The sequence below is a fragment of the Diorhabda carinulata genome, chromosome 3 (genome assembly GCF_026250575.1).
Source record: "Diorhabda carinulata isolate Delta chromosome 3, icDioCari1.1, whole genome shotgun sequence".
In the NCBI taxonomy this organism is placed as follows: domain Eukaryota; kingdom Metazoa; phylum Arthropoda; class Insecta; order Coleoptera; family Chrysomelidae; genus Diorhabda; species Diorhabda carinulata.
The window spans coordinates 22,100,900-22,117,308 of NC_079462.1; the positions used below are offsets into that span (position 1 = coordinate 22,100,900).

General features: G+C 30.7%; 1 protein-coding gene across 2 annotated transcripts; it reads right to left on the minus strand.

Annotated features, from left to right (window-relative positions):
• Positions 1-5,091: 5,091 nt before the first annotated feature.
• LOC130891133 (sorting nexin-16) lies at positions 5,092-16,129 on the minus strand. 2 transcript variants are annotated; one of them, XM_057795706.1, is made up of 6 exons: positions 16,005-16,129; positions 15,688-15,942; positions 15,431-15,614; positions 9,377-9,685; positions 8,370-8,506; positions 5,092-5,230 (listed from the first exon to the last, which is right to left on the minus strand). In XM_057795706.1, the coding sequence occupies exons 2-6, from the start codon at positions 15,822-15,824 to the stop codon at positions 5,164-5,166; spliced, it is 834 nt and encodes a 277-aa protein (XP_057651689.1). In that variant the 5' UTR covers positions 15,825-15,942; positions 16,005-16,129; the 3' UTR covers positions 5,092-5,163. The 2 variants fall into 2 exon arrangements, with proteins under 2 accessions (XP_057651689.1, XP_057651690.1); XM_057795707.1 differs by having other exon boundaries at positions 16,000-16,120.
• Positions 16,130-16,409: the final 280 nt, after the last annotated feature.

Here is a 16,409-nt window from a genome sequence, read left to right on the forward strand (position 1 = left end):
TTGAAGTTACGAACGGAATGGTGATCCTTGTATTATCTACGTCAATCAGTTGGTATTTGTTAGCCATTGTTAGCAGAATACCTCGTAATAGAAAAACAAACTAGTTAATTAGTTAGCATTATGTTTCAAAAATTCATTGTAGCCGTACAATACTAATTAAACGATAATTGAAAACAGTCACAACATGGTTTTAGCAGATCAAAGTGTCACATGGTTGAGTTTGCTCACAGTCAACCACAAGCAAGACGATGCAAGGATGCAGTTACCATGACAAAAATTCATTTATTAGGGTACGATTTGCTTCCTTGTCCATAATATTCTCCGGATTTAGCTAAGTGTGATGCTTTCTCGTTTTAAAACATGAAGAAATGTTTCGGGCGACAAACAAACACCTACTTTGATCACCTCGATATAACTTACTCTTTGAACAAATTGAAGTAACGTTGGACCAAGTATATAGAGCTCAAGTGAGATTAAGTTGAAAAATTAAATTATTTTTTATCCGAAAAGTAAGTATTTTATTTAAAAAGGCACGAAATCATTGACCTACCCTTGTATTCGCATTATAAAGAGACGAAAATCTGAAAAACTACTATGGTGTGAATAATGGTACGGTAAAGATGAAGTTGGATTTTCAATAGAGGGCAACAAAAATAATAGTGGAGAATAAAAAAAGCAAATATAGAAATGGACAAGACGAAAACAAAGTTATTAACCAAAATAAGCTCAAATAGAATAATATATAATTACTTTGTCAAATTTTACTCTCTAACTACAAGTTCAATTAAAAAGGGTCCAAATTTGTTTTTGATCTGAAAAACAGAACAGACTCAGTTTCAAATATCTTCGCAAGGCCAAATGTTATAGTATTTTTTTTCCAGTTTCAGTTTTTTGGGAGAATAGTGGGGAAGAAGCTCTAATAGAAGAGGAAAGAGGAATAGGGAAAGAAATGCTTTATTGTCAAAAAATTGTTACAATTTGTAGACAAAAGCTTGTAAAAACTAAAAAACAAACAAAAATAACTAAATAAAGATGCAAATAAAATACAGAATAAGACTACAATGAGTAACAAAATTATAGGTAATAGTAATAGATAATAATTAGTATATAAGTCCGTAGCAAAAATTAAACCAATATGCAGCATGTCCAGAATTAAATATTATTATTAAAATAAAAGTCGTTTACAGAATTGAAGGCACTTTCCAGTTAATATGCAGGAAAAAATGATATTGATTTGATTTCAATTGGTAAGTGATTGTGCATTTTTTGCATTGTAAAATATTGAGCCCTTAACTAATTCTGATCTTGGAGTAGGTAGGTAAAAGTCGTGCTCCGCGTTCCTAAGTGGATAGCCGTGCAACGATCTTTCTGAAATTGGAGAAACGTGCAACGAATTAGGCAAAGATGAATAAGGAAGAATCAGAATTATTAAAAAGTCCCTGCAGTGAGCCCTGCTGTTTAGTTGCGACTCGATAAGCGCTTAATATACTTTTAAAGAGGTGGATAAGTTCAGTTCTTTGGAAACTAATCTCAGCACAAAACATGAGCAACTTGATTTTTTAGATAAGGCGGTAATATGTAATTCCCATGACAACGAATTGGCCACAACAAACCTTAAAAATTTTACAGATTCAACGATGTTAATGGTGGTGTTGTTTAATGAAGAGAAGGTTAGAATTGTACCATGATTTAAGGGTGATTAGGTCACTAGATATGGTCCTATGAAGTACCGTGAGATCAAGGTTGATCCAAGAGAAACTAGTGTCGTCTGCAAATAGATATAGATGTTTAGATAGGAGATGTCGTTTATAAAGAGAAGAAAAAAAATAAGGCCTAGTACTGAGCCTTGGGGTACTTTACATTCTATTGGCTTGCAAGATGACGTCGTTGTATCAACCCTTACAAGCTGACTTCTGTTGGTAAGGTATGACTTAAACAATGCGAGAGGTGCTTCCCTGAAATCGTAGTACTGTAATTTGTTAGTTCAAATATTATGATTAATACAATCGAAAGCCTTACAAAAATCACAAAAGTTGTTGCAAAGAAGTGATAGCTGTTTAGGCCAGAGCAGGGATGGGGAAACTACGGCCCGCAGTACAAAAATCAAGTACAGCTTTCATATTACGTATTACGCACTACCCATTTGAAGCAACTATTTCTGAACACCAGCAAATTGGAATTTTATAAGTCCTTATCTAGGACCCAATACCCAAATATAGTTGCCCACGCCCAGAAAATAATGGCTATGTTTGGTACAAGCTATTTGTGCGGACAAACGTTTTCAATAATGAAACTAAGAAAAAATTTTCTTCGTAATAGGCTCTTTCGGATGACCTCCTTTTTCCATTGATAACAATTCAGCATCATATTTGGAACCGGCTTATGATGAAGTCATGCAGAAACAAAAACATATTTCAATATTGCACAATAAATTAGTGTTTCAGAAAAATTAAAGTAATACTTTTATTTTAATAAATAATGTTAATAATTTCGTTAACAAAAATTGGCACGCGAAGAAAAAAGTTTCCAAAAGCCCATCCCTGGGCTAGATTATACATTATTAAGGAGGGAGAATATCATTTGTACATTTGTTACTCAAAAACTCAAATTGATGGATAGTAAGTATTTATATTTAAACAAAAATGATAAAAGTTTAATAGGAGTGCAATTGGGCGATAATTCGATGCTTATGCAGCGATATAATATTATAGTCGCCTTAAGGCAATTGGGAAAAAGGCCGTTTTGAAATGAAACGTTATTGGTAAGGTGATTTAATGTGGAATCGGGCAAACTCAAAAACATTTTTAATGTAAGTCCATCAGTTCCAGATGAGTATTTATTTTTTATGTCAATAATTGTACTGCGAAGCTCTACTAAAACTACGGGCATAAAGAAGAAACTGTGTAAGTTAGCATTAGGGAGGGACTTCTTTATTATCCAAGTGCTTATAAATTATAAATATTTGTATCGCAAAATTCATTTCTGAGAAATTATATTAATAAGTGGGATCGTATAAATGTTAATTTTGGCACACTTTGGTAGATTATTGCGAAAGTGGTTAAAGTTTTATCGAGATGAGCTTAAATTAGATTATTTTTTATATCATCACTTTTGGAATCAGTTCAATGACAAAACGAACAATGCTTGGACGTTATTATTTTAGACAAATTCAATATCTCGACGTGTTGTTTCCTCTAAAGTTCGTTGTGAAATAAAGAAAACAACTTTAACTAGGTGAAAACAAATATAATTTATGGATATCTTTTTTTATTTCAAAACATTTGTTGGTAATCTGTAACTGTTTGTTTTTTCAATACAAATTCTTGAATAAAAATCATCGTACCAATCAATTCTTTGTCATGAATGAACAAAAAATGTAAAATTATTTTTAGACATTTTTGTGTGAACACGCGAATGAATTAACTCAAACCACGTACTCCTAAAATATTCCTTTTGTCTTGGCCAGAGAGAAATAACAAAAACATAAAATTGCATAGACGTTTTAATCAAATTTCACATTAGGATAAAAAATTCTTAGAGAACGCTTAATTGCTTTTTAGTTCTTTTATATTTTGCTCAACTAATTTTTTCGCAAAAAAGTATTTTTTAGACACAAAACCAAAAAAAATTAACTTATCTTCCTTATTACTCCCAATTGTAAAAGAGTTTCTGATAAAAGTTTTGTAATTGAATATGCCTGCATTTTGTTAAAATTATTCTAAAGTAGCGTACAAAATAAAACAATATGTTTCTAAAATTTTGTGATGATTTTACCGACAACAAATATATGTTATTTTTTCATAAAATATTCAAATATTCAAGAGCCATTCTGTAGAAACGGGAGCGTGTCGTTAGGTTAGGTTATCTACACTTCATTTCAATAATTTTTATCATATGTTTTCACACTAAAAACTCACCCCATATCCAAGGACAGTTCGATAAGTACTCAAGCTCACTTTCCAATGGCACCAGTATTGCAAAAATTTTCGTGCAGTACATTCTAGTAGACAGCTATTGTCAAAATATCGGACGGATCGGACTCTTGGTGTTGATTTGACCTCGTATGGAAGCGAACAACAAAAAACAAAAGTGTTGTATTTGTTCGTCATTATTACCAAAACATAATTCTTAAATTAATTATTTTATTGAATTAGTCTAGTGATTCCAAGTCTTATTAGTTTTGTTGTCATCAAAAATGAAATTAATCCATAAGGAATCAATTAAATAAAATATAATTTATCTTATTGCAGTGAGTTATGTTTGCATTTATACCATATTTTGCTCCATAATTCAAATTGAAGCAAGGGTCGTTGTAAACCTCAATGTATCGAAGTTTTCACATTCCCCTTGAACTTCTATATAACAAGTTTGCACTGTACTCATATTTGGCAAGTGCAAATACACAAAAAAAAACTTAAATTCAATTATCCCGCGAATTTGAGTAAGCTTTTTTTCTTGTTTCTCTAACTAGACGTTTCGAAAAACGCGCGGGCTCCACACACTACACGAAACTTGAAAAAGCGACATCTTTTTTCTAATAGAGATTAAGGGCTGAAATTTTCTGAAAAAATTCCTTAAGCTAGGTACTTTTAAGCTGTATATGTAATGATCGATGATTAAAAACTTTGTCACTCAATTTTTCATTTCAATGTGCAAAGTCATAATACCATGAAAAAAATTTTCCAAAATTTCTCGCTCGGAAATTTCGGACAGCTTTTGATACTTCACAAAATAGTTGAAAAATATGCTATTAAATTTTCATAAGGGAATATTTATTTTTCGCCGACTTGTCGCGAGTGGAATGCAAAAAATTATGACTCAATGTTTATCGAAAATTTTTCTTTAGATTTGAGTTTGAGAAGGTTCTTCCAAATTTAATTAAAAACAAACTTCATATGCGAATTCAGGACCTCGAAAACATGTGGATCCATCAATATTAGCCTTCAGTACGAATCTGGTTACTACTATGCATTTTTGAGGGTGGTTGGCCACTCGCCTATAGAGAATAGGGAATAAGACAGGGAAACAAAAACAGTCAAATATATAAATAAATTCACATATATTAAAATTATTTTTTATATATATAAAAATCTCATAAAAATATTTGATTTAGTCAACATATAATCACATACAAATTTTTATTAACGATGAAAGAATTAAACTTTATTTTGATAACTTTTGAAAATTCTCGCATTCTTTTTGACATTTTTGACAGCTCATCATCGAATTACTGAAAATAAAAAAAATTAAATGTTGAAATCGTTTCTAAAAAGCAGTGACTCGAAGTGCAATTTGATTTTGAAATAGTTATTTACGTAACCAGGTATGAAAAGAGCGATACCTATTGATAAACAAGCGTAATTTTTGCCAAAACGAGTGTCAGCAGCAAATTATACAAGTTGAACAATAGTTGAACAATTCAAATCAAATTATTCCGAAAACGGTACACAGTATAGAATTTTATCAAGAGTGCCATTTTGGTGTAAAATTAAATGTTTTCAAGTTCACTTGAAATTTTACTCAATAAAACTAATATTGAATAAATAATGTCCAATACTACTTGATACGAACCGTGTAACTAGTGCCCTTATGAGAGTCAGTCATCTTTTTAATTCCTTATTTCTTAGACCTTTTATTTAGGTGTATGTTTTTAAATCGTCTTGATTTTAGGTCTCTTCTGTTATAAAATTATATATATATGAGGGCCTTTTTTTTTCAACCTCCCGATTGCTCCGTGCAGATGCTACCCGGGCATGCACTGTATGCGACGGCGAAGCTCTCGCAGTACACACTCTGCTATTGTTGACATTCAGGCGTCAGTCGGTTGTGTTACAACCACATCAACATGTCCTTCAATACTGATGCTCACGCCAAGTGTTGTGCATGAATGGTGTCGAAAGTTTAAAGATGGCCGTAATGATGAAGGTGGCCAAGGACGCAAATATGTCATTTCAGATTACCTGGTTCAACGTTGACAGTGTGGTTAAAGAAAACCGCAGATTCACTATTACTGCTTTGTCTACGGAATTTCTAAAAATTTCAAGGTCTGTTTTGTACTTTATTGTTACTAAACTGTTAGGCTACATTGGCGGCTACTTTCTTTGAAGAGGGTATTGAAGAGCTTGTCTACTGATATGACAAATGTCACAATCTCTTCGTCGATTATGTCGAAAAGTAACCGTGTGCCAATCTTTTGGTAATAAAATTATTTGTTATGTTTTATATGAACTTGTCTTTTATTCACAGCCTATCGGAGGTTGGAAAAAAACGGTCCTCGCATATATATATATATATATATATATATATATATATATATATATATATATATATATATTTCGAAATTGCTCACAATTGCAAGGAGGAGTTACAGTAGTCACTGATTAGTTTCGACGTCATTACGTCACTTTGAATATTGAATTTTGAATCCTATGAATTTAAAAATTTTTACAAGAATTAATACAATTCAAAACCACCGAAAATATTAAGTAATTATTCCCCAGACGATGAATACATAAGTATTCGAAAGCTCGGAAAATATATTAAAGTTAGTCCACTTTTCCACTTTGGTGTTTCATTGCCACCCACATTCCCAATAAGAAATCTCTCATAATATAGCTGGCAAAGACTTTGTTTCAATTCATATATATATATATATATATATATATATATATATATATATATATATATATATTCCTATAATTTTATATTTTAATATCATTACCCATGTTAAACAAATATGACAGTTATTAATTCATTTAATGAAAAAATCTATACATAAAGAATTCGGTGCTATTAAAAATAATAAACATTCCATTTGTGCTGATTGGTGCAAACCAATTGTGTCTGAAAACATTGCAAATCTGACATAATCACTAATGATACTAACAACAGACAATAATAAACAAATCTTTTATTTTTAACAATCTGTAAAACAGTTGTAGACAATTGAACATTTTCTATTCATATACATAATACTATAAAAACTGGCACCAACTTACAACACGTAGTTAATAATACAGGACATTAGTAAAAATTTTGTACAAATACATATCAACCATCCTATTTTTATATTTTTCAATCTATTTTGGTTCGACCTGTTGATAATACCAATAAAAACAAATAGCTAAATATCTGGTTTTAAAACTGTACATCAATCTTGGATGAAAAAAAAATACTTATGTATTGGTAGACAGGCAGGTACTCATAGCTTTTCTCTGAGAACGAATGATTTGAAACTGGTCCTATAACTATAAGTTTATTAAAAAAAAGCAATTCTAGATGCTTAGAAACGCCTATATCCCTAATATTGCAGCAGCTTCTTGATTTTTCGAAGCATAGAGACGTCAGTAGACTTAAAAGCAACCTCCATAAACATTCCAACGTTGAAGTTGACAATAAACCTTAAATATACCGTAAAATCTCGAAAATTGCACCTACCTCAAATAAAACCCCCTCTACAACTATACCCCCCTTACATACAGTATTGCACGCGCGCCGGTAATATAACTTTCAATGTTTAATTGAGACAAAAAAACGGGTTTGAGGAGGCGCTGATCTTCGATCAAGAACAGCGCCCTTCCGCTTCGTTTCGCTCGTGTCACGTGATTGTTTTCGAAGCTTCGTTGCGACGGAAAGGGCAGAAACAAATGAATCACTAGTCACTGGAAATCTGTTTGTTTTACACGTGGTTTTTGCTCAATGTTGAAAAATGTCTTCTCGCTGAAGCTATACAGTAGAAAAAAGTTAGAATGAAGAATATGGTTCATTACTACATAAAACAAGCAGTCAATTTGAAATACTGGATTTATAAAAAAGATGTTCCAGAAATTGACGACTGTGGAAAGTTGAAGAAGAAACGAAAAATTGGTAACGGCAGAAAATCACTTTCAGGAGAAATTAATAAAGAGCTATTTGAATTTTTTGAGAAAGAAAGAGAGGCAGCGCGAGCTGTCAGTAATAAACTGCTTGGAGGAGCTGAAGCCCGAAAAATCGGCAAAAAAGTGGTATATATATATTTTAGGTTAGGTTATATATATTGGCCTTATGACAGCAGAGCAGGAAATTTTTGGTTCATCACTAGGATACAATTGATTAAATATAAAGGATATTCTTAGTCCTTTTTCATTTAATTAAAGACGTTGATGGCCAGCCAGGACAACATCATATCTTGATCTCTTTTGAATACCTTTCCTATCCATGCGATTTTTGTTTGTGTTGAAATTCTATGTGGAATGCAACACGAGCGTGTTGACCTTAAAGTTTTAAGTAAATAATTTTCTTATATAAAGGAAATTATTTTCATTTTTCACTAATATCTGGAGAAATGAGTAATATTGAATTAAAGAAGGGATTTCGAAATGATATCCTACCTGATTAGTTTTCTTAAATTGTCATTTTCAGTCACTAGGGAATGTAACTTCATTTCTAAGGAATCAATAGAAGTATCTTTCTCACGAATTTGTTGTTTGAGTTCACTAATAGTATCTTCTAAGGCTTCGAATATTGCCTGAAAAAAACGACAATGTAACAGAGTTGGCATGTTTTAACAAAATAATACAGAATTTGAAAAGCAGACCAAATGTAAACATTTGTCCTAACTTTCTAGCACACCCCCTCCCTAACCTAAGCAATTTCATTTTTTTATTCCCATATTTTTTTCATAAATCCGCCGTAAAAACGAAGATTTAAGAAAAAATTCATCGAAATCGGATGATTGTTCGATTTTCTAGAGCCAAAAAAACGAGGGTTTAAAAACAGATAGAGGGTTCTTAATAGTTTGGAATTCGACCAGTACGGTAACCAAGTTTAATTAGTTATTTTCTTGCATTATAGTTTTTTACAAAGTAGTTATAATGTTTCAATACAAAGAATATGATCAACCATCATTGGTTATCGCGAAAATACATTACAATATTGGTCAGTAATTTGGTAAAAAGTAATTTATAATCATTAATTTTCTTGTTTGACTGAATTAAACATTATTTAAACTCGTTTTTTTTTGGCAAATCATTTTAAACTGTTTAAAACACAAAAAAGCAGTTTTTAAGAAAAAAAAATATGTTTTATATATATATATATATATATATATATATATATATATATATGTATAAATTGCTATAAGATAAATTTATATTTTAGCAGTTGGCAATTTTCCAAGAAAAGTATCAATTTTTAGTCACCATTTTCTTTAAACTATGCAAGTCCCCTGCAGATTGTATGACGTAGAATTTGTATGTGATGCCAAGTGACAGCTGATTACTGATGAATCAGTGTACCTCAATGACCCACAATGTTTTCATAAAATGAATCCATGGTCTTTAAAATAAAATGTTGCCAAGTATTTAGTGATAAAAATGTTAATCATCTCAATACTTACTTTGGTTTCTTCACTAGTTTCAGAGTATACAGGAGGTTCATTTAAACAAAAAAAGTCTTGAATTTCTTGTGATCCAATTAGTTCAGGTACATTTAAAATAGCATTCACTAAAGTTTGTAAGCCATTTACTCTTTCTTCTAAAAAAATGGGATCGAAATTATTCTTCAGCCATCTTTTTCTAGGTAAATGTTGTACTATATCCTGGTATCTGTTTTTTAGCCTGTTGCACAAACGGACGAAGTCCGTATAACGCCGGAAGACATACCAGAAACCACCCGTCAATTTATTCTCAACTTTCAACTTGTAGACCTTAAAAATGGTAACCAGGTGTGTAATATATAAAAAAGGTAAAATATAGTAGATTTAAATGATAGAATGAAATACGTATAAACAGCCTCTCTTCGCACGCTTACAAGAGCATATTTTATCTACATGTTCAATCTATGATAAGTTCACATCAGCTACATACGTCGACTATGTGAATTAAATTTATATGTAATATAATATATATACCATTTAAAATATTTGAATGTATTTATTGTGTTGATATTGCAAACCTTGAAACAAACTAAAATATTTCTTTATAAAGGATGTTTCTAAATTCAGTAAGTGATTGCTCGTATGAAATTAAGATGAGTCAAGGAGGACCCCAACATTGGCCTCCTCGATTTCCAGATATAAATCCTTGTGATTTCTGTTTATGGGGTTACCTTGAATCATTATTCTACATGACATCCATTGTTGATATCAACGATTTCAAGAATCGTATTCAAATAGCGTGTGGCACCATAAGAAATATACATCAAATCTTTGAAGGATGGCACATAGATATGTTCATATATTTTGAATCGAGGTTGTTATTCCTAGCATTTATTATGAATCGTATTACATTTTAAATCTTTACTGTTTTCTACTCAATTTATTTAAAAAAAACATAAATTATGGTGTTTATTTTTTTTCTCTGCAGCTATTGGTTTTGGGAAAAAAGTTAAGAATAAAAAATATTTTAGAATAAAACAAGGATTTTAAATTATAATTTTATAACAAATGGTTCTTTTCGATGGGGAAGAGTCTGGATCACACTTTTGAAGGCATTGCTGGGCTTGTAAAGTAGTTTTTTTTTCATCAAGAAGCAATGATAAATTAACATACGAAATTGTTTTGAAACCTTTGTTTTGAAAATCACAAATGTAGCTTCACTTTAATGGATGCCACTTTTTTCTCACTTATCGAAATGTCATGAACTTTTACACATAGTGTTTTAAAAGTTGGTGCTTCATAAACGTCATATGGATTTGATAATGGCAGCGCCATCTGTATGTCAGTCACACGACTTATTGAGTGATGTAATATTTAAGAGTCTTTGAAATAAATAACTACCACTAGAGAGTTGTTAAAAGAATTAAAGTTTTCCGTGGATGTATTTGCGAGATCTTTTGATAAGTGTTCCAGTGTTTAACTCTTAGGTGCATTTACAGAAATATTCTGATCATTTAATTTTTAGGGATCGACGGGTTTTAGCTCTCACTTTCTTAGAATTGATTAAATTACGGTTTTATTAATATTTGGACTGCGATTGCGCGTTTGTAAGTCATCATTTATAATTTAAAGATCATCATGAAGTTCTAAATAGTAAAACTAAGTTGATATATTGCAGAGGTCCTAATTTTGACTATATAGATCAGCCATAAGGATGAATTTCTTATATTTTATTTTATTTAGAAGTTAATTGAACATTCTGAAAGGAAATGGAATAGGTGATGAAAAACAAATCTCATAGTTTTTCAACTATAGGTATATATTTAAAGGAACAACGATTTAGTGATCAAAAATTTTGCAGGGAATCAAGTTATTTATGAGAGTGGCTACTTCTTCTAGCCATCGTATTGATCATTTCCAAACCGACTAAGTTTTTAATTTGGGCATATTCTCCTGCTTTTGTTTAGATAAGTTGGATCAGTTGAGACAATGTTGAACTTTATGCGTGTATTAAAAAGAAACTGTTCAAGCTAAATCATCCAAATCAACGCCATATTTTGGGTCTGTTACTATACTATAATATCCTCTACATAAAAAATCAGAAATGAAACACTTAAATATTTATAATTTCTTCTTTTGGTGTATCAAGTCACTTCCACAGGGGCAGTGATATTATGTTGTTTTATGTTCTATTATTCTCGTCCAATTTTTCTAAACATTGTTTCAATAATCTGGGGAATCTATCTTTTGGCACTACACCTCTATTTTTTAACTTCCAATTTAAAACAGTTGTGTTGTTGGGGTATTTGGTCAGGAACAGTAATAATAAAAACATCTTCACATACAAAAATCACTGGGTGTTTATTACGTTAACATAGTACTTACGGCTAAGCCTTCTGACACTAAATGCACTTTTCTATAACATACGTAAAACCGACCTAATTTACTAAGTCGACGAACTACCATGTCGAGAAATCATGTTTCCATGAATACTCTCTCTTCCATATGATGTGTCAGCAATATATATGTGTTTTCATTGCTATTATCTACTCGACAAGGCTGGTATTGTTTACCTCTAATGAAAGTGAACACGATCTGTATTTGTTTCTAAACATATACTGTTTTTAAATTCCTTCGAGTAATTTTAATAATTTAAAACATAATTCTTGTTATGACCTTTTCGAGTCACGTTAGTTCGTTTAATAATATCTAAATTATTTTATGAAATTGTTAAATTACTTATCAATTATGTAATTAATTAAAAATATATATAATCAGATATGGATTCAGTACACCGTATCTCTCCAAACTCCTTTTAAAGTACTAAAATAAGCCTCATCTAATAGTTAATATATGTGTGTGCTATTGGGGGCAGTAAGATCAATTTTATCTTATATTCTTTGCATAATTCTATAACGGAGTGTGAAATATGACTGGCTAAATTACAAGTGAGAGGTGCATTCATAATATTGAAACATATTTTATTCTAAACTCAGTTTGAAAATAAATCAAACATGCCATATACACCGAATATACCAGTTCTCGTTCGATCACCGCAGTAAATAACATTGAAATATTTGAAAATGATGGTCAATAGATCCAAATATAGTTTTGGAATAAAAATTCTAGATATGTTCTATTCATTAATTGCCATGTTCATTTGCATAAGTCTATCTTAATTTTTCATTACTAACAGCCTAGATTTAAGCTCCCGACATGAAATATGGCAAAAATAACTGTCTTACTGTTCAATAGTTCTTTCTCATATCAGGAAGTGAAGTAAGTTAATGAAAACATCAATCAAAAGTTAGAAAATAATGTTACATTTTAAATAAATCAAAAGGATTACCAGAAACAACTTAATGGTCTACTTGGAATTTTAACTGGACTGGACATTTACCTATATTATGTTACACTCTGTTGATTTCATTTAATTTAATTATATTCAGTAACTGCAAAATTCTTACAGTTATATTTATGTTTGTTTGTCATATGTACATACATTCATGAATTTTCTGTTAATTATTAAATTATTTATTTAATTAAAGTCTTTAGAGAAGTATTTTACTTTGAAAGGATTATATATGTTTTATAACCTTTTTTTTACGTATTAAAACCTAGTATTAGTAATAAACCCTGGAGCAGAAATTCTGCGACACAGCGATGCTTGTAGCAGATTCTAGAGGCAGTCTATGGACTGTTTTCTATCTTGAAAATATATGAATTAAAAATAATAATAAAATTCTACTTTCCGCGTACAAAAGTACAAAAAAACATAAGAAATAATAATTGCATGATGTTGGAGATCTGTCATTAGTGGTGATATGACAAAAAGAACAACAGCGAATGATGAAACTAACACATCATTCAATAAGTCGTGTGTCTAACTAAATAAAAAACTTTTTGTTTGGTTAGTTAGATTTTATTTATCAATGTAATCTCCTTCAAGAGCAATACAATTATTTGCTTCTTCAGTTGAGCTGAATTTCTTACTGGAGAGCATCTTTTTGAGATCAGCAAATAGCCAGTAGCCACTGGAAGCCAGATCTGGACTATACTGTGGATGAGGAAGTAATTCGAAGTGTAATTCGCTCAATTTAACCCTCTTTGCCATTAACTTGAGAATCGACGCATTGTCTTGGTGAAACAGTGGTTTTTTCTTCAACATATTATCCAAAAACTCTATGTAGTATTTGCTATTGATTGTCTCTTCTTTTTGGAGTATATGAACAATATTCCAAGTACATCCAAAAATACTGAAGCCATAACCTTCCCAGCTGCCTCTTGTGCCTTTAGACGCTTTGGACATGATTCACTGTGGCTACAGTCCACTCGGATGATGATCTGGATTGAAGTGCTGGATCCATGTTTCCTCCGTTTTCACATATCGGCGCAAAAATTCTGATTTATTAGATGTAAACATGGCAAAACACTGCCCTGAATCATCAACACGTTGTTGTGTTTGATCGACTGTGAATTAACACGGCACCCACTTTGAAAAATCTTTCTCATGGTCAAAAGTTTATACAAAATTGTAAACACAATGCCTTCTGATATCTGTACAGCCTCAACTATCACACGCAATTTCAATTTACGATTAGATATACATATTTTGTTGACAAATGGTTCTTTTTGATGGAGCAGAGTCCAGATAACATTTTTGAAGACTTTGCTGAACTTATACAGTATTTTTTTTTCATTAAAAAGCAATATGATAAATTAACACACGAAATGGTTTTGAATCCATTCATATGAAAATAACAAAGGTAGCTTCACTTAAATAACTGTCACTTTTTTCTGACTAATCATAATGCCATGTAATTTTACACATAGTTTTTTGAAAGTTGGTACTTCATAAACGTCATATGGATTTAACAATGCCAGCGCCATCTGTGTATCAGTCACACGACTTATTGAGTGATGTATTAAGTAAGAGCATCTGACGTGACAGTATACTTAATGTTTAAAGTCAGAAAATATTCAAAAGCAGCATTTATTGAAAAGTATGGTATTTCTTATCACAATCATTTTAAATATACTTCAGCATAATTAGTGATCTAGAGATGTATAACATTTAAAGATGTAGCCAAAATATCAATTCATCATCATAATCTTCAATAAAATTGTTCCTCTATTTGGATAAGTAATAGTTTTTTGGTATTTTCATACTAATTTGTTATTTTGTATCAATTAAGCTTGGTTTATGCAGCCAAAATTAAAACTGAATTAAAATTAAGGATAATTGTTAAAGGACTAAAACCTCCTGTTAAAACCAGTTCACTCACCTGTTTTGTTTTGCCAACAATCACTACTATGGTTTCCAAGGCATTTTGTTTTTTCATTTTATTTTTTAAGATGAGTCCTTTTTTTCATACAAATGTAGAAAGCTCCTGACACTGTCTATCAGTGTTCCATAGTCTAAAGGACATTGCTGACTTTTAGACTATGCTTTTGCCTTTTTTATATCAGTTTTAAAAATAAAACACCCATATCAGTGCAATAATGCAGAACAATGATGTTGTAAACAAAACAATACCACCAACACAGACTGCCTTGACCTGACATATTCTGTGCTCATAATGTCACAAAATTAATGAATTAAACTAAGAAGATAAAAGTTGGCAAAACCTTAGTATAATTGTAATTTGAATTTAGTGTTAATTTTCTACACAAACTACAAGGATCATTTAATTGTCTTTCAACTAGTAATTTAATTTGTTAGTTTAATGTTAATTTTTAATTTTGGCTGCATAAACCAAGTTTCAACATTGTAGACTAACAAACTTCTACTCTTGGGGTAATAAATATTTATTGCTCTTATAAACAAGTTTATAACTTATAATCATATTTTCAGATTATTTTATTTACTTGAGCAAGTATCCATCTAACCACAAATTAATGTTAATATGGAAAAGGTTTTGAAATATATTTAATATGAAAAATTATTCAATTCATTTCATTCAATCATTTTTATAATTATTAAAAATAACTAACTGCAGCTCCAGTTCATTCAGTCATTAAGACCAAATAAATTCAAAAATTATATTTTTAGTAATCAAAATATTCTCTACGTACTGTAAATCTAGCTCTCTCTTCCATAATCTCATATCCAACAATAGGAATCTGAATATTACTTGAAATAATATGTCCATTGGGGATAGAAGTATCACCATTACCATTTTCCTCTTCAATTCTTGAATTTTGTAATGATAAAGTTATATTAGAAACATTAGATTGTGAATACTGAAAGTTTTTATATCTGTAAAATTAAAAAAAAACATTTTATAAGTACTATTGACGATAGAAAAACTTTTTCCTAATAAAGCTGTTACCTGAGAGTTTCGGATAAATATTCTTCTGAATCGGTTGTAGTGATTTCTTCTGTTTTTTCAGTTATATCATTATCCAATTTACTTATAGAAATTGTATGTTGTGGAGGAGATGAATCACCAGTTGAACTATCACACATTTTTGTAATAAAATTAATCAACTTAACTACAATAATTACTGTATTTGTTAAAGACACATATTTGCAATACGATTAAACTTTTAATTAGACAACTCAAATGTGATGTAATTAAATGAACCTAAAAAATTAATATATTAAAACTAAATAATTGTACCTAAATTAACTTTTAGTTAACTGTACTTAATAATTGAATGAATGTCACATAGTAATCGCTAACAATCAAAAAGTGCTTCGAAGCAACAAAGAACAAAACAAAAACTAGTAAACTAAAAGGGGATTGAAGAAAAAGATTATTTTGATTTTTGACAACAGAGAAAAGGAGGTGGTTAAACTGGAACAGAGACAACACACTAAGGGGTGCGTTCCACTAAGCGTTCACAGTGTCTGAAATACTCTTTTGGTCGTTCCACATGGCGACTACGACTGTTGTGGTCACGGCGAAAACGGCATGACAACGTCATAAGTAACACTCAATCAAAGCTCACAAGATCCTATGTCAAGATAAGTTGAAGTGAGGGTTGATATAATTAACGGACATTTCAAAACTCAAAACGACAAAGATAACCAACAAGGAAATTTTATTAT